The sequence below is a fragment of the Desmodus rotundus genome, chromosome 7, assembly GCF_022682495.2.
Source record: "Desmodus rotundus isolate HL8 chromosome 7, HLdesRot8A.1, whole genome shotgun sequence".
Lineage (NCBI taxonomy): Eukaryota > Metazoa > Chordata > Mammalia > Chiroptera > Phyllostomidae > Desmodus > Desmodus rotundus.
Genome location: NC_071393.1, coordinates 67,149,083 through 67,168,915, shown reverse-complemented (window position 1 = coordinate 67,168,915; position 19,833 = coordinate 67,149,083). Strand labels below are relative to the sequence as shown.

At 50.8% G+C, this 19,833-nt stretch overlaps 2 protein-coding genes across 3 annotated transcripts; one reads left to right on the top strand and one right to left on the bottom strand.

Moving 5' to 3' along the window:
- Positions 1-458: 458 nt before the first annotated feature.
- NUTM1 (NUT midline carcinoma family member 1) lies at positions 459-10,132 on the top strand. The gene is made up of 7 exons (XM_024568324.3): positions 459-632; positions 2,307-3,012; positions 5,007-5,135; positions 6,552-6,691; positions 7,186-7,469; positions 7,721-7,837; positions 8,177-10,132. The coding sequence occupies exons 1-7, from the start codon at positions 617-619 to the stop codon at positions 10,130-10,132; spliced, it is 3,348 nt and encodes a 1,115-aa protein (XP_024424092.2). The 5' UTR covers positions 459-616.
- A 1,032-nt stretch (positions 10,133-11,164) lies between these two features.
- LPCAT4 (lysophosphatidylcholine acyltransferase 4) lies at positions 11,165-19,122 on the bottom strand. Of its 2 annotated transcripts, XM_024567663.4 has the most exons (14): positions 18,470-19,120; positions 17,051-17,193; positions 16,491-16,711; positions 15,992-16,104; positions 15,808-15,868; positions 15,465-15,523; positions 15,237-15,271; positions 14,646-14,700; positions 14,441-14,523; positions 14,057-14,182; positions 13,565-13,697; positions 12,311-12,409; positions 11,809-11,965; positions 11,165-11,530 (listed from the first exon to the last, which is right to left on the bottom strand). In XM_024567663.4, exons 1-14 carry the CDS (start codon positions 18,581-18,583, stop codon positions 11,376-11,378), a joined length of 1,554 nt encoding a protein of 517 aa, XP_024423431.1. In that variant the 5' UTR covers positions 18,584-19,120; the 3' UTR covers positions 11,165-11,375. The 2 variants fall into 2 exon arrangements, with proteins under 2 accessions (XP_024423431.1, XP_053784776.1); XM_053928801.2 differs by lacking the exons at positions 14,646-14,700; positions 15,465-15,523 and having other exon boundaries at positions 18,470-19,122.
- Positions 19,123-19,833: the final 711 nt, after the last annotated feature.

Below are 19,833 nucleotides of genomic sequence, written 5' to 3'. Positions count from 1 at the left end.
ACAACTCTCCAAGGAAATGATATGCATACAGCAACCAAACACTCTGCGTCTTTCCAGACCATCCTAATTTCAGATATTCCATTACCTGGATACTTAAGGAGGACACATACTATGTGTTCTGAGTTTGGTTCAGAAAATAGAGTTAACATTGACTTAAATCAAGGGTCTGCCACAACCTGCTGTTAATAGGGAGTCAGTTACAGAACTGGGTGGGATTGAAGGGCACAAAATTAAATATATTGATGAAGAATTTTATAGGGAATGAAGATGTAAAACTGTAGTGTTGGGAATCTGAGAAAGAATTTACACATTGCTCTAAAGAGGTGCATGGCCACTGTGTTGCCATACTCTGGTTTGTTGGGAACTCCTGGCTACTGACTTTACCAGAGCCCCTTGTGGAATATCTCCCTACTCCCACCTCACATTTCCCTCTCCCCTCCCCCACTGCAGAATGCCTTGAGTCCTAGATTCTAATTCTGTTTTGATCTAATCTTTACCCTTCCCTACTTGGATCCCTGTGTATCTACTGGAGCCAGGTTTCTCTCTGGGTTCTGGACCAGACTTTCTCATTCTGGAGGCTGCCAGACAGCCACGGTTAGTGCCCAAGCCTGAAAGGATGACTTCAGATGGAGGTAAGTCTACAGGGGGCAGGGAGGGTCCTTGGGGATTCAAATTTGACACTTTACGTGGGAATGAGCACTTTAGACTGACCTAGAAGGATGTGAGAGTACTAGACCAAAAGTATCACACTTGGGAAGGCTGGGGAAGGAAATTTTGCCATTAAGATTGGGGATTTGGGAAGGAAGAGGGCCTTCTGGGCCTTCAATCTGGGAGGCAGATTGAAGCACCTTAGAAGAGAGTACTGAAGTGTAGAGAAGGGATGGCAATTAACAATTTGCTGCTCTGGAAGAGGGACCCCTTCAATGTGTGTTTGTGTGGCAGGGACAGGACTATGTGTGGTGTATGTGGCACAGAGATGGTTCAAGGGGAAGGCCCAAGTTCCTGTATCTTCTTTAGGTAATTGGAACTTGATTTAGAATTTTGCATTGAGAGAATTGAGCTGGGGCCACTCTTGATGTATTGAGGCTGGAGTGGGGTGGGGTAGAGGCCTTAGCAAGAAAAACTGTTCAATGAGGTTATCTGTTGCCAAGTCTGTAGAGAAATGTCCTCCTGAGAGCTAGCTTGGCAGGTACTCTAAGTGCCTCTGCCCAAGAGTGTCATGGCTCCCTCCAGCCTCAGATATGCTTTCTGTCTCAGTCCAAGGAGCAGTTTTCCTTGATTCCCCCAGGGCCAGGGGAGGTAGGTCACTCCAGCCAGAATGAGACTTCACTGAGACTTCACTGAGAAGCTCTCAATTTTTCTACTTTTTGTGGAACTTGGGCCTTCAGACCCATTTCATTGTGTCTGAAATTCTGACCTGCCCTATGGTTGAGATGATGAGTTTGCTCATATTCTCTGTCTCCTTCAAGGTCCAGGAGCAGAAGCTGAGTGTTGTTAAGTTTGCCAGCAGAGTACTCTTTATAAGGAGGGTGAGAGTGGCATGAAATTAGGCAGATAGTCTATTATTATTATAAAAAGCCCTAGGAGACCCATGTCCTGATTAATTCAGCAAAGTTTTATGTATTTATTCTTGGTCTCTTCAAGCTCACATAGCTCCTCCTTAGCAAGTACTGTATTTCAGACTTTATTGTCAGTGCCTTGTTCTTAGTGGAGTTTACATTTCTGATAGCAGCTCTAAGCAGAAAGACCATAGATAGTCTGCATCACCAGGTTTTAACATGTGCAGCAGCTATGTAAGACTCTGGAAAACTCCCATCCCACACTACCTCCCACCCCCCACCCATTTCTTGGCCCTTATCTCTAGTCATTCCTGGCTATTATATAACAAAATTTCTGAGAACCAAATATTTAATCCACACCCCCTCTCCTAGGAACAGTGCTTCTGTGAGTGGTGGCAGGGACCACAGAGCAGCTGAAAGCAGCATTCAGGTGGTTCGAATGTGTTTGGAATATGTTGGAATCAGAGATATACCTGTATATTGAGTGGGCTGTGCTATGGAGTATGAGCTCTTGGGGCCAAGGGTCATTGCAACTTCTCTAGTGCAGTAGTTTTCAACTGGGAGTAAGGGACATCAAAACCACTTGAGAGACATTTGCAAACTATGCAAATTCCCCCTCCATATGCCCTTCCTCACCTGTTGAGAATCTGAGCTCTGATTCTTCGAGAACTAAAGTGGAACTCTGATAACCTAGTTTCTGGTCTGCTTTTCTCCTACTCCATTTTGTCTTTTTCTTTGTCTCAACAGCAACTCCATTGCCTGGACCAGATATGACCTTGAAACCTGGCACTGCCCTGTCTCCTTTCACTGCACTTCCCATTCCCCCATCTGCTCCTGGCCCACCAGACCAACCACCCTGGGAGCTGACTCCACAGCCCCCCATGCCTTCAGCTTTATCTCCAGGAAACCCTCTGATGATCTCTGCTTTCCCTAATCCATTGTTGGTGACAGGAGATGGGGGCCCTGGCCACAGTGGGGCTGAAGCTGGCAAGGTCATTGTTAAAGTCAAGAAAGAAGGGGGGGCAGCTGAGTCCTCTCAAATTCAGAACTTTATCCTTACTCAGACTGCCCACAATTGGATTGCCTCAGGTGCTCCCTGTGGGGGCCTTGAAGGCCCATCCCCTCAATTTGTGACATCCTCTAACATGAAGACCCTTCTGCCTACTGAGGCTATTGTGGTGAGTCAGGAGGGCCTCCCAGGCCTTCCTGCTCAGGCTCCACCAGCTGCCCACCTGGTCCCCATTGTGTCTCTGGAAAAGGCTTGGCCAGGGCCACATGGATCAACCAGAGAAGGAGGACTGGCTGCAGCCCAATCCAAGTCAGCACTGGGTGACCTCTCCTGTACCTCTAACGGTGTTTATGACAACTTCCGACGCTGGCAACTCTACAAAGCCTTGGCTCGGAGGCATTTATCCCAAAGTCCTGATGCAGAAGCTCTTTCCTGCTTTCTTATGTAAGTGGGGAGACCTAAGATTAATTCTGAGATTAATTATCCTAGAGCTTTTAATTAAGGAAGGCTTTGGGATGGACAAAAGAAGTTAGGCTAGGTAGGAAAACTTCAGGGCAGGTCATGAGGGTGATGGAGAGGCTAGGAGTACAAAAAGCATGATGATAATGGTGATGATGATAATGATGATAAGATTCCGTACCCACTTCCCAGTTTATAACAAGCCTTCGGGTGTCTTGTTTCAAGTGGTGCTCACAATTCTTGAGTTCAGGCAAGCATTTTCATGAAAATCCTCCTTTATAGATGAGAAGACTAATGCCCAGAGAGGTTTCCTGTCATAAAGTGTGGAGAAATGATTGCAACATAGGTCTCCAACCTAAGTGCCAGGGTCCTCTGGTTCTATTTTAATACCTTCGTACGTGCAGTTGAGCTGTCCAAACCTGCCAGGATTAGGACTTCTGGCCCTGACCCAATCCTGTGTGGTGGAGGGAGGAGAGTGTGGGGCCAGGCAAAGGGCCCTCTGAGTGTCCCCTTCCACTACCCCTATTTTATTCACAGGAATTCTAGTTGAGATGGGGTGGTGGTAGAGCTTGCTTAGTGGCTGAGGGCCTAGGCTCCACCATCCCCTAGATTTGTGATCTTGGGCTTGACACTTCATATCTTTGCCCTCATTTTTCTCATCTAGAAAGGGGATAATTATACCTACTACCTCAGAGGGTTGCTGAGAAGATGAAGTGAGTTAGTATACGTGAAGTACTTAGCAGAGTGCCAGGCACAGAGAATGCTTCACTAAGTGGTAGCTATTGTTGTTATTATTATTATTATAAAAAAGTAATCTAGGAGAGAAAAAGAACTCAGAAAAGGCCAACTCTTTTGCTTAAGAGTATATGAGTGGATGCTTAGCCAACACACCAGGGTCATGGGCTATCTCTTGTGTTTACAAAACAGAATCATTGGCTATCGGGGCAATTTTCTCTTTTTTTCCAGTGAGACCTGCAGCCGCTCTCCACTGCAGTGCACCTCAGCACTTTGTGTAAACCACTACATAACACACACCATATTTTAGTAGCTTAAAAAAATGTGCATGTTGTTCCTCCAGTGACTGACTCTTAAAGAAATCTCCCTTTCCACTCTGGCTCTGGAGTGATTAAATCAAGACTTCTCCACATAATTAAGTACGTACAGATCATCTTACCTACTGCTTGCTTTTTTCAGACAGTTCTGAGTTTTCTTTTGGAGGTGGTAGGCTAAATTTCTAACTCTTGAGCCAGCACTGATTTTGGTCCTGGCCTATTTCTGCTGGCCACACTCAGGACCTCTAGACAGGGTCTCCCCCAAAATGAAGTCCAGACCCTCTGCAGCAGTCACCTGGGAAGCTGGTAAAATGCTCTCAGGTCTGGACCCCTGGGTCACTGCCATCCATATTTATAACAAGCTTCACCAGGTAATCCTAGGCACAACAATGCTTGGGGACTCATTTCAAGCAGGCAAAAATTAATCACAAATAATTTAAAGAGTGTTAATATTTGACTGTCTGAGAGAGGTATCCCAGAGGCAAAAAAAAAAGAAAAGAAAAACAAACAGTTAGTTAGAGATTCATTTGGGTCAGTGAGTATACCTTTTTTAAATGCAAAAGGCAGGGTTAAGCCTACTTTACAGTGAAACCCATTAATGTGATAACATCAGTGCTTTCTTTCAAATGTCTGGTTAAGGAAAGCACTGTAAGAATTAAGGGTGGTTGATTTCAAAACATGGTGAGAAGAATCATGTTTGATTTTATGTGAGATTTGTAAATTTCAGTGGGAAGAAAGGCCAGGATGGCCAATGAATGGGTGGGAGGTGGCAGGGTCTGCAAACCCAATGAGAAGTGGGACATGTTGGGGAGTGAGGGGCACGTTAGATTTGATGAGGGGCTGGGTGTGTGCATTACGATGGTGTCAGGACAGGTGGATGGCGGGGGGCCCACTGTAGACCGTGATTGACCCAGTGGGGCCTTTTAGCCCAGTGCTTCGTTCCCTGGCCCGACTGAAGCCCTCTATGACCCTGGAAGAGGGACTGCCAAGGGCCGTGCAGGAGTGGGATCGCACCAGCAACTTTGACCGGATGATCTTTTATGAGATGGCAGAAAAGTGAGTTTGGTAACCCCTCATTCTCCTGATGGGGGGCTGTGTGGCTGGGAGGGTAGGGGCAGGTAAGAGAGGCTCAAGTCTGGGTGCGTGGGTGATTATTAAAAGGGATGCTAGGAGGAGGGGTGTGGACTGAGATGGAGTCTCCTGGATCCTTGTTGCTCCTTCCACCACCTTGACTCTTGAGTTTTTTTGTCCTGTCTTCCATTGGCAGCTCTCCCTTTTCCAGATCTTGAATTATATAAGGGCTTTGATGTTAAAATTCTTAGGTTGGGCCCTGGCTTGTGTGGCTCAGTGGATTGAGTGCTGGCCCGCAAACCAAAAGATTGCCGGTTCGATTCCCGGATAGGGCACCTTGCCTGGGTCGTGGGCTAGGTCCCCAGTTGGGGGCATGTGAGAGGCAACCAATGGATGTTTCTCTTGCACATCAATGTATATTTCCTTCTCTTTCTCCCTCCCTTTCCATCTCTCTAAAAATAAATACATAAAACCTAAACAAACAAACAAACAAACAAAACAACCCAAAAAACTCTTAGGTTGGGACTGAGGCTCAACAGTTCAGTATAAAAATTTCATGATAAAAGGACCTAGCAATGAGCAAGCCCTACTGGACAGGGGCTTTACTGTCTCACTGGCCAGGTAGCAAAGTGTCTGTTGATGAAGACCTTGGGACCACCCTTCCTCTGGAAATAGTGGCAGAGGAATTGGTTACTCCTGTCATTCCAGGGAGGGGCTGGTTCTTGAAGGGGTTGGTCAGGGGAAGTCAGGGTCCTGAATGCCCATAGTGGTCTCCTGGCTTCTACCTGCTATTTCTCCTCGATAATCTCTTTGGTTAACAAAATAACTCAGAGGAAAATGAACCCTTTCCTCCACGCTTAGCTTCTACTTTCTCCCCCAAGTCTTCTGGACCCCAAACCTTCTATATTTAGCCTTTGAAGGCCCAGTCATAGCCTCAGACTCCTGGGTCTCAGCACTGTCTCCTGATGGGAACTGCCTTGAATTGCAGCCCCAGGCCCTGCTTCAGGATTTCAGCCATGTGACAGGATTTCAGCCATGTGATGGTCGTAGGCAGAGACAGACGAGGCCTTGAGGACGGGCCTGCTTGTGAGATCCCACCAGGCTTGGCATAGGCCTGATTGAATTCATTGCTGCTCTATTCCTTTGGTGATGGGCATCAAAAAAAAAAAAAAAAAAAAAAAGTGAGTCACGGCTCTGACCTGGAAAAGCTCACAAGCTCTATGTTGTTCATTTTCGTAACAAGTTTCCTAAGTGACAACTGCAAGTGAAGGGACTCCGTGGGGACCTTGTGAGGTTTCCTCAGAACTGTTATTTGGTCATCTGTGAGCAGCTACCCCCTGGTGTCTGGGCTCCTGATGGATCTGGCCTCAGCACTGCCTGGGCCTTCTTCCCGCTCTGCAGGTTCATGGAGTTTGAGGCTGAGGAAGAAATGCAGAATCAGAACACACAGCTGCTGAATGGGTCCCAGGGTCTGCCTCCTGCAGCCCCTCTGAAACTTGATCCTCCAGGGCCCCAGGCCCCTGAGGTTTGCAAGCAGCCAGGTGAGGCTCCCCAGCTCTAACAGAAGCCACACATGAGAAGCCGAAAGGGAAGCATACAGAAACCAGTCATGTGCTGGGGAAGGCATTGCCTCTGCCACTTTCCCTCTAGGGAATGGCATTCGATGTTCCAAACAGGGCAAGTGTAGGAGGCTGGGTTCTCAGGTTCCCTTGGTCTCAAACTAGGTATTGATCTTGGCCAAGTAAACCAACTATTGATACTTTCTCACCGAGGCTGTAAGTGCAGCCCATAATTCCTCATCTGCCTAAGAAATGGAGGCTGGATCAGGGGACTTCTCGGATTTCAGGGGTTCCGAGATTCTCATACAGTGATTCTCTCTCAGACCCCCCAGCTCCTCAGTCTTTTCCCATGGCTGGTACTTTCCAGGATGGCCTGGTCCAGCCTGGAGACATTTCAGTGTTCTCCTGTGGAGTTGGGAGGCAGAAGCTGTAGTCTCTGTGCCACTTCTCACATCTCCTTTTCATCTCTTCCCTAGTGTACATTCCCAAGAAGGCGACCTCCAAGGCACGGGCCCCCCGCCAGCGGCAGCGCAAAACCCAGAGGCCTCCAGTTCCTCAGGCACCCAAGGAAATCCCACCAGAAGCTGTGAAAGAGTATGCTGACATCATGGAAGGCCTGGTGGGGAGTCACCTGGCCACTGGGGAGTCAGAGGGAAGACAGGAAGAGGAAGAGCAGCAGCAGGAGGAAGGGATATATCCAGACCCAGATCTCCTGAGCTACATCGATGAGCTGTGTTCTCAGGAGGTCTTTGTCTCCAAGGTGGGCTGGACCTGGATATCTGGTTTCTAGTAGGTCCTGGGGTGGGAACTCCAGGGAATCACTAGAAACTAGGTTCTATTCCATACTGAGACATGTGTGTGGGTGTTATGTGCATACATGTGTGATTGTGTGTAGCTGGTGGTGGTCATAGTTTGTAACAACTTTCAGGAGGGGCTGTGGCTTCTCTAGAGCCTCTTGGCTCACAAGTTTGCTCCTGTCAGACTCATATCACTTTTCCTTCTATTGCCCAGGTGGAGGCTGTCATTCACCCTCAATTTCTGGCAGATCTCCTGTCCCCAGAACAACAGAGGGACCCCTTGGCCTTAATGGAGGAACTGGAGCAAGAAGAAGAACTCAGTCTTGCCCAGGTAAACCTGAGGGGTAGAGAATATCAGAATAAGAAGCTCATATGATTTTAGCTAATCCTTTAGTCTTGGAAGATATGACTTCTGGAGATGAACAGCTTCAAGACCATGCTTTGAGTACTGAACAGTAGGTAAGGGACTATGGACACGCAGGAAAAGGGAAGTGTAAGGGCTAAAAGTGTGGCAGTAAGGCCCAAGAAGGCAGTTAAAAGCTATGGCATCTGTCTTTAATACTGTCACTTAAGCCACTTGCTTGCTTGCATTTTCTGTCCTGCCCATCCACTCAGCCACCCCTCCCCACAACCATGTGTGTAGCATGCTATTTGTCCATTCTCCTTCCAGTTGGTCCAGAAGCGACTCCTGGCCTTGGAGGAGGAAGAGGGTGCAGAGGCACCTCCGAATTGCAGTGGAGCCCATCTGGACTCAAGTCCTTCTGTTTCTGATGAGGATGAAGATGTGGGTGGGCGGCTTTGGCCCTCACCTGGGCTTCGGGTGGCTGGGGGCACTATTTGCCTTGGGAAGGCTGCTTCTCCAGAAAAGCAGGCAAGAACAGTGCATGGTGGGCAGGAACAGGCCCTAGATGGCCCAAGGAGGATGTGCAGGGATGGGAACAACCTGCCATCCCCCAGCAGCTGGGACTTGCACATAGAACTTGCAGCTCCACAGGGAACTAGAAGGCCCTTAGGTGCAGAGAGAAGAGGGCCTGGGAAGGTTACAAACCAGATAGTCCCACGTCAGGATGACTACCTAGGAGGTGCTGGGTCCCCTGGGCACTCCCTGGTGGCTGACGGGACTTGTGAGGATCTGTCCCTTTGCTGGCAGGAAGGCTCCCAGCTCGAGTTAGTTCCCAGTTTGGATATTGGACTTGCAGAGCTGGCTCCCCTGCAAGCACAGGGGTTAGAAACGCAGGTCCTGGGGCTGCAGACAGAACAACAGCTAGGAAGTCTTGAAGTGCTGGCTCAAGGCAAGGAGCTGTTAGCAGTGCCCCAGGACGGCTCTTCAGGAGTCATGTGGGGAGATGACAGTGGTCCTCCTATGGTTCAGAGTTATGAGCAGAGATTTTCCCCTAGAGCAGCTGAGGACAAGTATGAGGATGGGGCCTCTTTCAGTACAGGACTTTGGCTCAGCAGTGAGATAGATGCCATAGGCTTAGAGTTACCCTTACAAATCGAGGAAGTGCTGGAGAACTTCCATGACGGGGAACGTGTCTGTGAGCACCAGGGAGGCTGCCAGGCACTAGGTTCCAGAAGCAACATTTCTCTGGGGAATGTTTCTCCTGGAGAAACCACAGCACATGAGGATGTGGGGAGCAGTGCAGTTCCCTGTAGAGGCACAGATGCTACAGCTGTCCTAGAAAAGAGAAACGAGAGCCTGGCCTTGAGGCTTAAAGAACAGTGTCCTGAGACTCTACAGGATTCCAGTGATCTGTGGGCTGAAGGTTGCCCCCCGTTGCTGGAAAGCAGTATTGATGCCTCCACACTGGTTTCCAAAGAAACCCTCCCACCTGCTTGTCAAGGCAATGTCTTTATCCTGGGGATCCAGGATGCCTCTTCTTTCCCTGAGGCCAGCCAGGAGGCAGGGAACAGAGGCAGTTCCATTTCTCTGTTGGAAACCACAGATCACAGCAACATACTAGATGCTAGAGATGGCTGTGGTCTCCAGTTAGGGGTCAGGGAAGACACCTGCCCACTAAATTTTAGTTCTTATGACTGCCGACGAGAGGGCAGGGAAGACACTGATTTGTTGAATCCTAAAGACCTTGCTCCCTTACCAGGGAATCGAGTGTCTTATGCACACAGGACCCCCAAATCAACATCTCCCCGGAGCCCTGGGAGAACTTCTCGTCATCGGGTAGCCAGGGATGCCTTAGTTCTGAAAGCCTCTCCTGTTAGTGAAACACGCAGCTCAGCAGGTAGGGCCAAAAGAAAGAAGGAGGATGAGGAACTCTCTCGAGTTGCCTACCTCTTGGCCTCTAAACTGAGCCTATCGCCAAGGCAGACTTCTTTCAGTCCTCACCCTGCCTCAGGCCTGTCCTCCACAGGCCAGGGAGTCCAGAGAGCATCCAGCCCCCTCTCCCCTAATGCAAGAGGCCTTGGTCAATCTCCACATCCTGTTGCCAAGTCTAGGAAGCGAGCTCTAGTTACAGGTGCAATCTCTGCTGAAAAGAGGCCCTACCTGGGAGCTGAACTTGTGGTCTCTGAGGAGAAATCCCCAGCTCGACCCTCCTCGCAGCCACGAAAACGAAGGCGTGATAGTTTGGGCACAGGCAGAAGGAAGAAACGTCGTCGTAGCCAGTAAGGAGCAGGACCTTCCTGATTATTCCTCCTGCCAGAGCCCCTTGAATAGATTTCACCTGGCTGCACACAAACCAGACACTTGTTCTCAGTTCTATGTTTTGTAGTTCTGCTAAAGTGGTTAGCATGGGAGGGCAGTCATACCAGCTAGGCTGGAGGTGGGTGTCCTGGTGGGAGGTGAAGGTGAAGTACTTTTGGAAGGAGTTGCATGGGAAAAAAATGAATAAAGATTTTTTTGTTGTTGGAAAATACTCTCAATGTGTTAATGTGTATTCACTTCTTGATCCTAGTGGGATAAAGTGCTGTAAAGAAAGGAGATGGAGTGGTCTTGGATTCAATAGATTGACACCCCTCTGGCATTCAGCCTTATTCAGGTTCCCTGATAAGCCCCAATGAGACCTCATCCCTCCTCTTGTCAAAGGCCAGGATTTGGTTTTGGGAGGGCTTCCCTGGACATTCTGTCATTCTCTTTCCCTTTAAAAGTTTTTATGGAAAGATGCCCCCCCACCCGCTTTTAAACCTGGAATAGGTATCTAATTTTATAAATCAATTTCCATAATTGTATCTAGACGTAGCACCTTTTTGGGGAGGGACCTTGTTTTCTTCTTCCCTGGAGACTGGACAGGAGGGACTTAAATGTCCTCAATTCCTCGCATGGCAGAAAAACCCTCCTGTGTGGTTGGTCTGAGCTGTAGAGGGGAGGCATCACTCTCAGTAGAACTATTAAATATGGAATGGTAGTTAGCTATTTTTTAATCTCTAATGAGGCCAGAACAAGAGGGAATAGGCTGAAAAGAGTTTCACAAGTGCGTCTGCTAAAGTGTGTGTATATATAGGGTATGGCAACAGGGGGAAAGGACAAGAGAACTGCAGGATTTCTGTGCAGAAAAGCACCGTGTCCAACTGGAGGTGGGGACGATCCATCCAGCTCTGGCCAAGACGACTGGCCTTGGGAACCTTCAGGATTGCCCAGTGGGCAGCTGGCAACCGTTAATCCCTCTCCTTCCCCGCTAAGGATACCATCAATGTGACTGAGCTTCGTATTTTTTAAATAGATATAGATATATATTTATATATAAAATAGTTTCTTACAAAAAACCCCAAACAAAAATGAAAATCAACTTAAAAACGAACAAACAAACAAACAATAACAGAAAAGCAGGAGCAGAGAGGGCTTGAGGCCCAGGGTCGGCCCCGGCGCTGCCCTGAGTCTGCGGGGTGGATGCTAGCTGGGGAGGTCGAGGCGCTCAGTCGCTCTTATGCTTGGGCGTGTGCACAGTCCCATTGGCTAGAGCAGTGGGGCTGCCTGGGGATGAGGCATTTGGTGTCTGGGAGGGGTACAGGTAGGTGCTGAAGAGCTTCCTGTGGACCGGGTCACGGAGGAGGAAGTCCTGGAATTGACCTGGACAGAGAAGAGTGAGATGGGGAAAAGTAAAATGATGTAAGGAGAGGAAGTAGGCGCCCTGCAATTTTCTCAGAAGTGGTACGTCCTGTCTGTCTCATCTCTGCTTCACTTCTCAAATCCAAGTTTACATTCTTTCTGCCTTCTTAGCCAGTTCCTCCCATTCTCCCCTCTCAGATCTTCTGATCCCTGACACTGACCATCAGGCCTCATCTCCTCCTAGTCCACTGATGAAAGTGTCCCTAATGCCCATGTGGGCTGAGAAGACAGTGACTCACAGAGGGAGAGGCCTTGGTGGGGTCCTGCCTGACATAGGTCAGCATGCAGAGTCTCGGCAGCAGGGCGGGGTGAGCCCAGCAGCAGGTGCAGGATGGTGCTGAAGCCGTCTTTGCACAGCAAGTGGCTGGGCCCCTCTACTTGCTCCTCGGCAAACAGCTGGGAGAGAAGGAAACACAATGAAGCCCTCTCCTCAAACCAGTCCCCATGCTCTCCTAGAAAGTGTGCTCGACAGGCTCCTCCTATTCCAACACTGTAAAGCACAGGCCCTCCCTGCTCCTCTGGGACCTTTCTGCAGGAGAATTCTAACTTCAGAATTGCTGCCCTCTCCTTGCTCCCAGCATGTCTTAACATAGACACTGGGGCTCTGCAGTTCACAGCGTGGCACTGGGGTGGACAGCAAGCACCTACTATCTAGAAGCTACTGGTAACAGCACACCACACAGGCTTCTGGGTGGGGTGAGCAGAGCCACCCTGTTGCCTCTCCCCCACAACCCCTGGTACCTCAAAGGCCAGGCGAGTCAGCTCTTCTAGGCCTGTGCCCCCATCCAGAGCTGCCAATGCAAGGGCCACATCTCGGAAGTCCACCAAACCGCTGGCATCCTGGAGTGTGAAAGGGAAACCAGGGAAACATGGGGGAGCAACCCAACATCCTCCCTCTTGCTCTAGATTTTGGCTCCTCCCTCTCCTCAGCGTGCTCAGGGGTGACTCCTATGTCCACTTCCCTCAGAACCCAGAGTCCTGAGCTCTCCAGGATCCCTGATAGTTCTCTCAAGTCATGGGTTTGCCCAAGCTATACCCCCAAGTCACCTGATGACACAACTCTCCTATAAAGGGATCTCATAGCAACCTTAGGGAATCCCTCAGGAATGCTGAAGTTAGCATTGAGTGTTTGACTTATCACTGAGGGCATTCCTGGCCTCCAGGATGGAAAAACTGGTTCTCTCCTGATTCATCCTATGTGGGAGAACTGGTCCTACAGACTAAAAGGGGGCCACTGGTATAATTTCTTACAAAAAGCCCAAGTATGCCTGCCAACTCTATGGGGGAACCCTGGCATTCAGACTTGGGTTCTGTCCTGCTATAGGATAAGTGGGGAAGCTCCTTGCAGGCATGGTCTGCCCCAATCTAAGAAATCAACACACCTGGCCACTCTCTGTTCCTTCAGAGGATGTTGAGAACCACAGTCTTCGTCTTACATAAAAAAAATACTGCTCCTTGGGACCACTGGTGGCTGTTTATAAGCATTAAGAATCTTCTAGGACAATCTTATTATAATTTGGCAGGAAATAAAGATTTGCCAAGGTTTTTGAGAAAGTTCAGGAATTCCCCAGAGAAGTTAGGGGATATTTAAAAAATCTGCAAATACTTCTGGGTCTCAGACTCTTCACCATTGAACCTGCCAGCGCTGTCTCCTCCATGTCACCTTCCCATCTGACCTTCACACAGTGCCCCCACAAGGTCATGTGATCCTTCATCTTTGCCAATCTCTAAAGTGGCTTTGGAAATTTATGGACCTCGCTGACCGATTATTTCTCCATTGTTCTACCCTACAATGATTAAGACACTGCTCTGTGATGCACTGGATACTCCATAAAAAAAGGAACTCCCCAGGAGACCTCACAAGTTGGCCGTCCAACAACAGCTGTTAGAACATCCAGCACAGAGTCCAAACCGGCCATCTAATGCTACTGACATGGCCACTCGGACAGCAACCCTAAATTCTGAGCTCTGCGTTCTTCAGCCCAGCTCCTTTACCTTCTGGAAGTAGCTAAAGGCACTAGCCGTGGCCTGAGGGTCAGAGAGCTGTAGCTGCCCGGCAAACTCGTCCTGGTTGATCATTCGACTCCGGCCTGGCTCTGCCCCAGTGTCCACACAGCCAGGGGACAGCCTACGGTGGAATTGTTGAAGGCAGAGAGCTAACTCAGTTTCTTTCTGGGCACAACACCCAGCAGGACCTTGGCCCCAGCCCCAGGGGTTTTCCAGTGTAGGTACCTCTTGTTTTTCTAAGATACACTCTGACTCATCGTCCCTTGAGAGCCGTTCTTACTTTATTCACTGGGGTAATTACATATCTCACCCCCACCCCACCTCCTTCCTTTTCCTCCATTATCTCTTACAAAATTCTTCTATTTTCCCACTTTAAAAAAAAAAAAAAGACTTTCCTTCCTCCTTCCCACTCTCCCTTTTCTTATTATTTTTCTGTCTATATATGACACTGCCCATTCACTCATCTTCAAGGTCACTTACCCAGCCTTGCGAAGAATCTTCCCCAGTTCCCAGAGCTGTGGTTCCAATGCTACCTTCAGCTGTCCCACCACAATCACGGGCAAGCTCCCTACAAACTCACACTCTGTGGCTGGAATGCCCAGGGCCCTACAGGATGAAGAGGGGTAGCATGGAGGGGGAACAAGGCAGAAGAATCCTCTGAGGGTCCATTCCTGACTGAGCTGCTAACTAGGGAGAGGACATTAGGCCCCTTTGACTCCCTTCCACCCCAGTCTCAGCTGTCCAACAGCCTCTTCCCCACCGCCCACTCCCCCATCTTTGCCTCAAAACCTCAGCCCTCCACCTGCTCCTGTGGTCTCTTTGCCCTGTATAGCTGCCCCAGGAAATACTTTGTGGAACACTCACTGTGCCATAACCCTCTGGACATTGTTGGCGAAGAGGGTGGGGTCCCTGCTCTCCTCTGGGCTGGGGTGGTAAACAGGAAGGAACTGAAACACACACACACTTCTCATCAGGACCTCAAAGCCAGGGAGACCCCTCCCACCCTCTTCTCCCAAAGCTTCAGGGATCAGTGGATGTCCCATCTCCCACCCTACCATGGGGGTCATACCTCCACCTCCACGATGCTACAGGGCTGAGAGGCTGTGAGCCAGAGGACTTTGAGTCTAAGAGAAGAGAGGCTTCAGAGATTCCCTAATCTCTCACTTGGAGCTCCTCCCACCCTGAACACTGATATAAAAACAAACTCCTAGCCATAAAGTCAGCTGGGTAAATATGCAGTTGGGAGACAGAGAGAAGGGCCAGGAAGGTGGGAGGAAAAATGAGAAGCTTTGCAGGGATGCGCTGGAGGAAGAACTGCAGGTGAGAAGAAGTCTGAGTAACTGGAAAAAGGGCAAGAGGCAGGCCTGATGGTGGTAGTTCTCAGTAGGAGACAAGTGAGTGAGAAAATCACTTAGAAATAGGGAAGAAAGTTAAAAGGAGCTATAATCACAGCAGGCATGATTAGGTGGGATAGCTCAGAGCACTTTCGGATCCCATTGGGAGGTCAGAACAAAACACTAGCAAATAGACATCTCCTCCTCCAGAGTTCCCTTATTCAAGAATGAAGGGCCATTGGCCTTGTCTAGAGACTAGAAAATGGGCCAGGAATTTTCTGACGGACCCTACTGTCCACCCTCGCCCCAGGACCGCCAGAACTCACACTCCAGGGCCCCTCCAAGCCCAGCTGGTGGTGTCCTATGGGAGAAAAAGTGGTGAAGGGAGAAACACTTTACTTTTCTTCCTTGGAACTGGCCAATCCTCTTTGAGCAGATGCCCTAATCCACCCCAGCCCCACCTCCACAAGCACATCCCATCAGGGCACTAACAGTTTTCACCCATGAGGGTGAATTCATGCTCCCTTTCCCCCTTCTCTTGCACTAAGACTCACCAGACTGTTGGGGTAGCGGATGAGGACGGGCTGCACAGGAACCCCTGCGATGAAGGCTCCTAAATCCCATTTCCACCCCCACCCCCCAGGCAGAGGTTAGTACATGGAGGGAGCTAAAGAGCATGAAGTGTAGGAGTCAGGGACAGTTCTCAAATGAGGTCTGGCCTAGCCCTGTTTCATTTATAATTTTCTCTCTGACTTCTCCAGACTTTTCAGTGTCAGCTAGGTGGTTTTTTATCTTCCACTTCCCCCACCCCCACACTTCTTGGATTATTCCAGAGTCCCTCTTCAAATCTAGGCTCCTTTTTCCTACAGCCCTACCACGCACTATTGTTTTATTCACCTGGTTTGAATTTAAGCAAAGCCTTCTTATTGGAACAGGTGCCTTCAGGAAAGAATAGTACCTGCGGGGAAAAAACCAAGGGAGCAGAATGAAGCAGGTTAGGCTTAAGAAAAGGCGAGAAGAAAGAGAAGCCTCTTTAGGAGCACATCAGAGCTGAGGAGAGAGTCTTAATACCCTTACCCACCTGGGGCCACTTGCCTCCTGAGGTAGCCCGCCTTCGGACTTCCTCTACCACTCTGCGCCGAGAAGCAGGGTCGTGCCGGGATACGAGGATGGCTTGGTTAAAGCGAAGAAGGGCTGGGGTCCAGAGAGGATATAAGGAGTCACTTGGTTCCTACCAGGGGGGCATTAACACCTGCAGCCTCCCTTCCTTCAACAGTAGGAGATGCTTCTCAGTTATTATCTCTTCGCCCTGGAGACCCTCCTTTTATTGTATGCTGTCCTTTTAGGGAACCGATGAGAGCTCCCTCCAATACTGTCTCTAAGCCCCAGCCCGCAGAGTCTAAGAGGGGGATTCACAAATGGTGTTAATTTGCATCCCATTTGCCCACATCAGTCAATCTCCTTTTACGTCCCCCGCAACCTTGAGGTCAGTTCTTCTTCCCAGAGCGTGACCATCTGATTCCTGTCTTTTTTGTCCAGAGTTTCCATCTCTCCCCTTCATCCCTTTTAAACTCTCTCACCTCCAATGACAGGCACAGAAAGGTTCTCAGCTCGGGACACAACCTTGGGCAGGTCACAGGGCAGGAGAACAATGGGGTCAAAGAAGGTAGAGTGGGGGGCAGCAACAAGGACAGGGGCTTGGAGGCGAGAGGCCCGCTGGCCCCGAACACGAATCCGAAGGAAGCCCAGGAGAAAAAAGAGCAGGCGGCTGAGGCCCAGCACCCCGTTGTGGCACACAGTCCTGCAGGGCAAGGTGGGGTGTCAGTGGAGGCAGAGAGTCTGATCCTCCTCACTTACCCAGCCCAGGGTTAGGCACCTGGAAAGCAAGTGCCCTTTTGCCCTCTATTACTCTGGCCAAGGGGGTGGAAGTCTCTGGCTGCTTTGGACATAGCAGGGCACATCATTTAGTGCTGAGGTCCTGGGTATCAGGTCTGAGCCTGGCTGACTCATCTCACCTTGCCAGGCTGGGTACCAGAGCCTCAGAACCCTCCCTCCTGTTCTTCCCAAAGACAGAGAGCAGAATAAACAGCAGCCAACAGAAGTGAGAAGTAGGGTGTCTGGGGGCTGATTCCCCACTTACTTCCTCCATCCCGTAAGTGGCTCCTGAAGCTGCTCTTCAGAAAGACCAGCGACTTGCAGCCAGGCAAAGGGCCAGAGGAGAAAGAGGACGATAAAGGCCAGAAGCACTCGGATGGGGGCCAGTAGTGTCCCTAGGAGGCAGAACTGCAGAAAGAGGGAGAGAATGTCACTTCAGGGCTGGGGCACACTCCCTCCACATCTTCCCCTTTCCCACAAGGATGGACCCAGGAGCAGAGAGCCCCCACCCGCTGTAGATCAGGAGACAGCTGGTATGGTAACGAGAACTGAGCTGGCACCCATGGTGGGATGAAGATATGAAGAACAAGTGGATTAAAGATTAATAGGACCAGGGCCTCATTTTCTTATCTTTCAGTTGGTCCCTATCCCACCTATAAAACTAAATGTCATAAAATACATCTAGAACTTGGAAAGGCTGTTTAAGAGTATTTAATGATAACCCATGTGAACCGCCCAGCACAGTGCTTTATACTCAGTAGGCTAGAGATAGTTCCTCCTCACCCACGTCCCATTCCATAAATAGCTCCCAGGTCCAACAGAAACCAGAGTGGTTCTTTCCACTTTGGGCCTGGGAGGCAGAGGTTTGGAACACATAGAGATCTACTTTTCAGGCCGCAGGCCAGTCTCTAGGTCTGCCCAACAGCACTCACCTAGTACTGGGGGGTGGGGGAAGAGAAGAATTCAGCCCTACTCTGAAGACAGGGGTTGCCTGGAGCCAGGGTGACACCATGGGATGCCCAGTGGAGAGTGCAAGTAAACAAGCCAAGCCCCAATAGCTCGCCTCAGGGGAGGTAATGGCAACAGAAACCTTGGACACTCACCACACCACTCATCAGTTCCGCTAGGCTGGTGCGACCCTGCACTGAACTTCCTGTGGCCAACCCCCTTTTCAGCCTCCCCCCTCACCAGGAGGTGCTGCAGTGCAGGGTTGGCGGGGAAGGCGGGGGAGTGGAAAGACGGGCGCTGGAAGGGCACAGGGGCGCAGACTACGGGCCCAGAAACCCATTTCCTCTAACTCAGAGCCTCGGAGAAGCATTCAGCATGCCTCTGCCCACACCCCCGCCTTTCCGTAGCCTTCAGCTCCTTCCTAGCCCACGGGCCTCCGCAAGATGTAATTCGCCTTTCCCAGTGTCCTCCATTTCTGCTACCCCTTGCTGCCCTGCAGTCCTCCATCCTCACCTAGCCAATTCTTCAACACCTTGGAGCTCGCCTGTCGCCCAAGTCCGCGTCCTCTCTAGGACTCCTAGCTCGTCCCCACTACCACCCCCTTGTGCGCATCCCTGGACTCCCGCCCCGCATGCCTCCTTTCCGGATCCCTACCCCCTATTTTTGCCAGGGCTCTAAACGGCCTCCTTTTCCTATCCCCAGGAGTCATCCAGACGTCCCCTTCCCAATACCGTACCTTAATCCTCTGGAGGCGGGAGAGATGTAGCTCGTGCACGAACGGGTTGGGGGACGCCGAGGGTGCAGAGGTGGGTTCTAGGGGGACGCAGTCCCCCGGACTTCCCTGGCTCATAGCGGCTGGAGGAGGTGCGAGGGAGGGCGCCCCGGCCGCTGCCCCCAGCCCTGCTCTGCAGAGCAGCAGCTGCGGCAGCAGCGGCGCGGCAGCCTGGCTCCGGCCCCGCCTTGTGCCGGGCGCTGAGGGGCGGGGAGCAGGCGACGCGACCCGGCCCGCGTCGTCAGGGTGCCGGCCGAGGGGCGGGGCTTCCAACGCCCCCGCGCCCCGGCTTCTTCGCTTTAGCCCCTTCGGCCATTGTCTAGCGGAGGCCGGTTGCTGGGGCGCCGCGCCTGCCGGGGGAAATGTCCTGGCGGCTCGCCCTCTGGGCGTTCCTCTCCGAGGATCCGGTTGTCGCCTCCCTGCAGGATTCCAGCAGGAAACGGGTTTGGGACTTCGAGGTGGCTCAGAGCCAAGATAGCCCTCCCACCGAGCTCGTGCGTCGAGGTCACCCTGCGGGCGCAGACTAGGGTGGGGTAGTATGGCGGACGAGAACGGAAGGACGGCCGAACCCGCCACTTGGGGGCGAGGCTAGGGGCCAGCTCTCGCTCCAGGGTGCTGCTACCCCTCGGAGGCCGACCACCTTGCTTTCCCGGTCCGGATGTTGCCCTGGCGCGAGAACTGGAGGTGCTCGCGCTCTCTGGCGGCCACGGTGTGCCTCACAGCTCTCGGCCTTCGGTTCCCGACAGCACTGGGCAGGGGCGCTTGTTTTGGTGTGAGGACTCCTTGAATTCACTGTCGCCAGCAACTCTCAAGAGGCTGGCCCACAAGCTTTCCATCAGCGGACAAACCAGAGTGGGGAGGGGCAGAGGGAACCGGGAAAGCTGGGATGACTCCAGAGGCAAGCCAGGTTTTCCTTCTAGTGTCTCTTTTCTGTTCCTGTCAGTCTCCACTGTATGAGTGGGAGGACAAATACCCTTCACCCCGAAACTACAAACTTTCCTAGAAAAGTCAAACTAGTCAGCTCCTGGTTGTCAGGTGGTGGTGAGACCAGGGAATTGGGTACACTTTGAGACCTACAGCCAGTGGAAAGAAGCTCTCTTGGGTTCACCTTGTTTTATTTCTCTCTTCTGCAACCCTGTCAATCACCACTTCTTGAGTGTAGCGAAGACAATGGCAGAACAATGGGCAGCTGCGTCATTGGGTACCATTAATCTTTTATTGGAAGGGGAATCAGGCAAAACCCAGAAGTCACTCTAATCTCCAGACCTCCTTAACCGTCCCATAACTGACCCACTTACACTCCGGCGTATGTCCTTAGGGAGAAAGCA

Coding starts and splice junctions, on each gene's coding strand:
- NUTM1 (XM_024568324.3), top strand. Junction 5,136..6,551: donor TTTTATGAGATGGCAGAAAA/GTGAGTTTGGTA, acceptor CCCGCTCTGCAG/GTTCATGGAGTTTGAGGCTG. Junction 6,692..7,185: donor TGAGGTTTGCAAGCAGCCAG/GTGAGGCTCCCC, acceptor TCTCTTCCCTAG/TGTACATTCCCAAGAAGGCG.
- LPCAT4 (XM_024567663.4), bottom strand. CDS start 18,583: ATGAGCCAGGGAAGTCCGGGGGACTGCGTCCCCCTAGAACCCACCTCT. Junction 16,712..17,050: donor CCACTTACGGGATGGAGGAA/GTAAGTGGGGAA, acceptor CTTGCCCTGCAG/GACTGTGTGCCACAACGGGG. Junction 14,524..14,645: donor GTAGCATCGTGGAGGTGGAG/GTATGACCCCCA, acceptor TGTGTGTTTCAG/TTCCTTCCTGTTTACCACCC.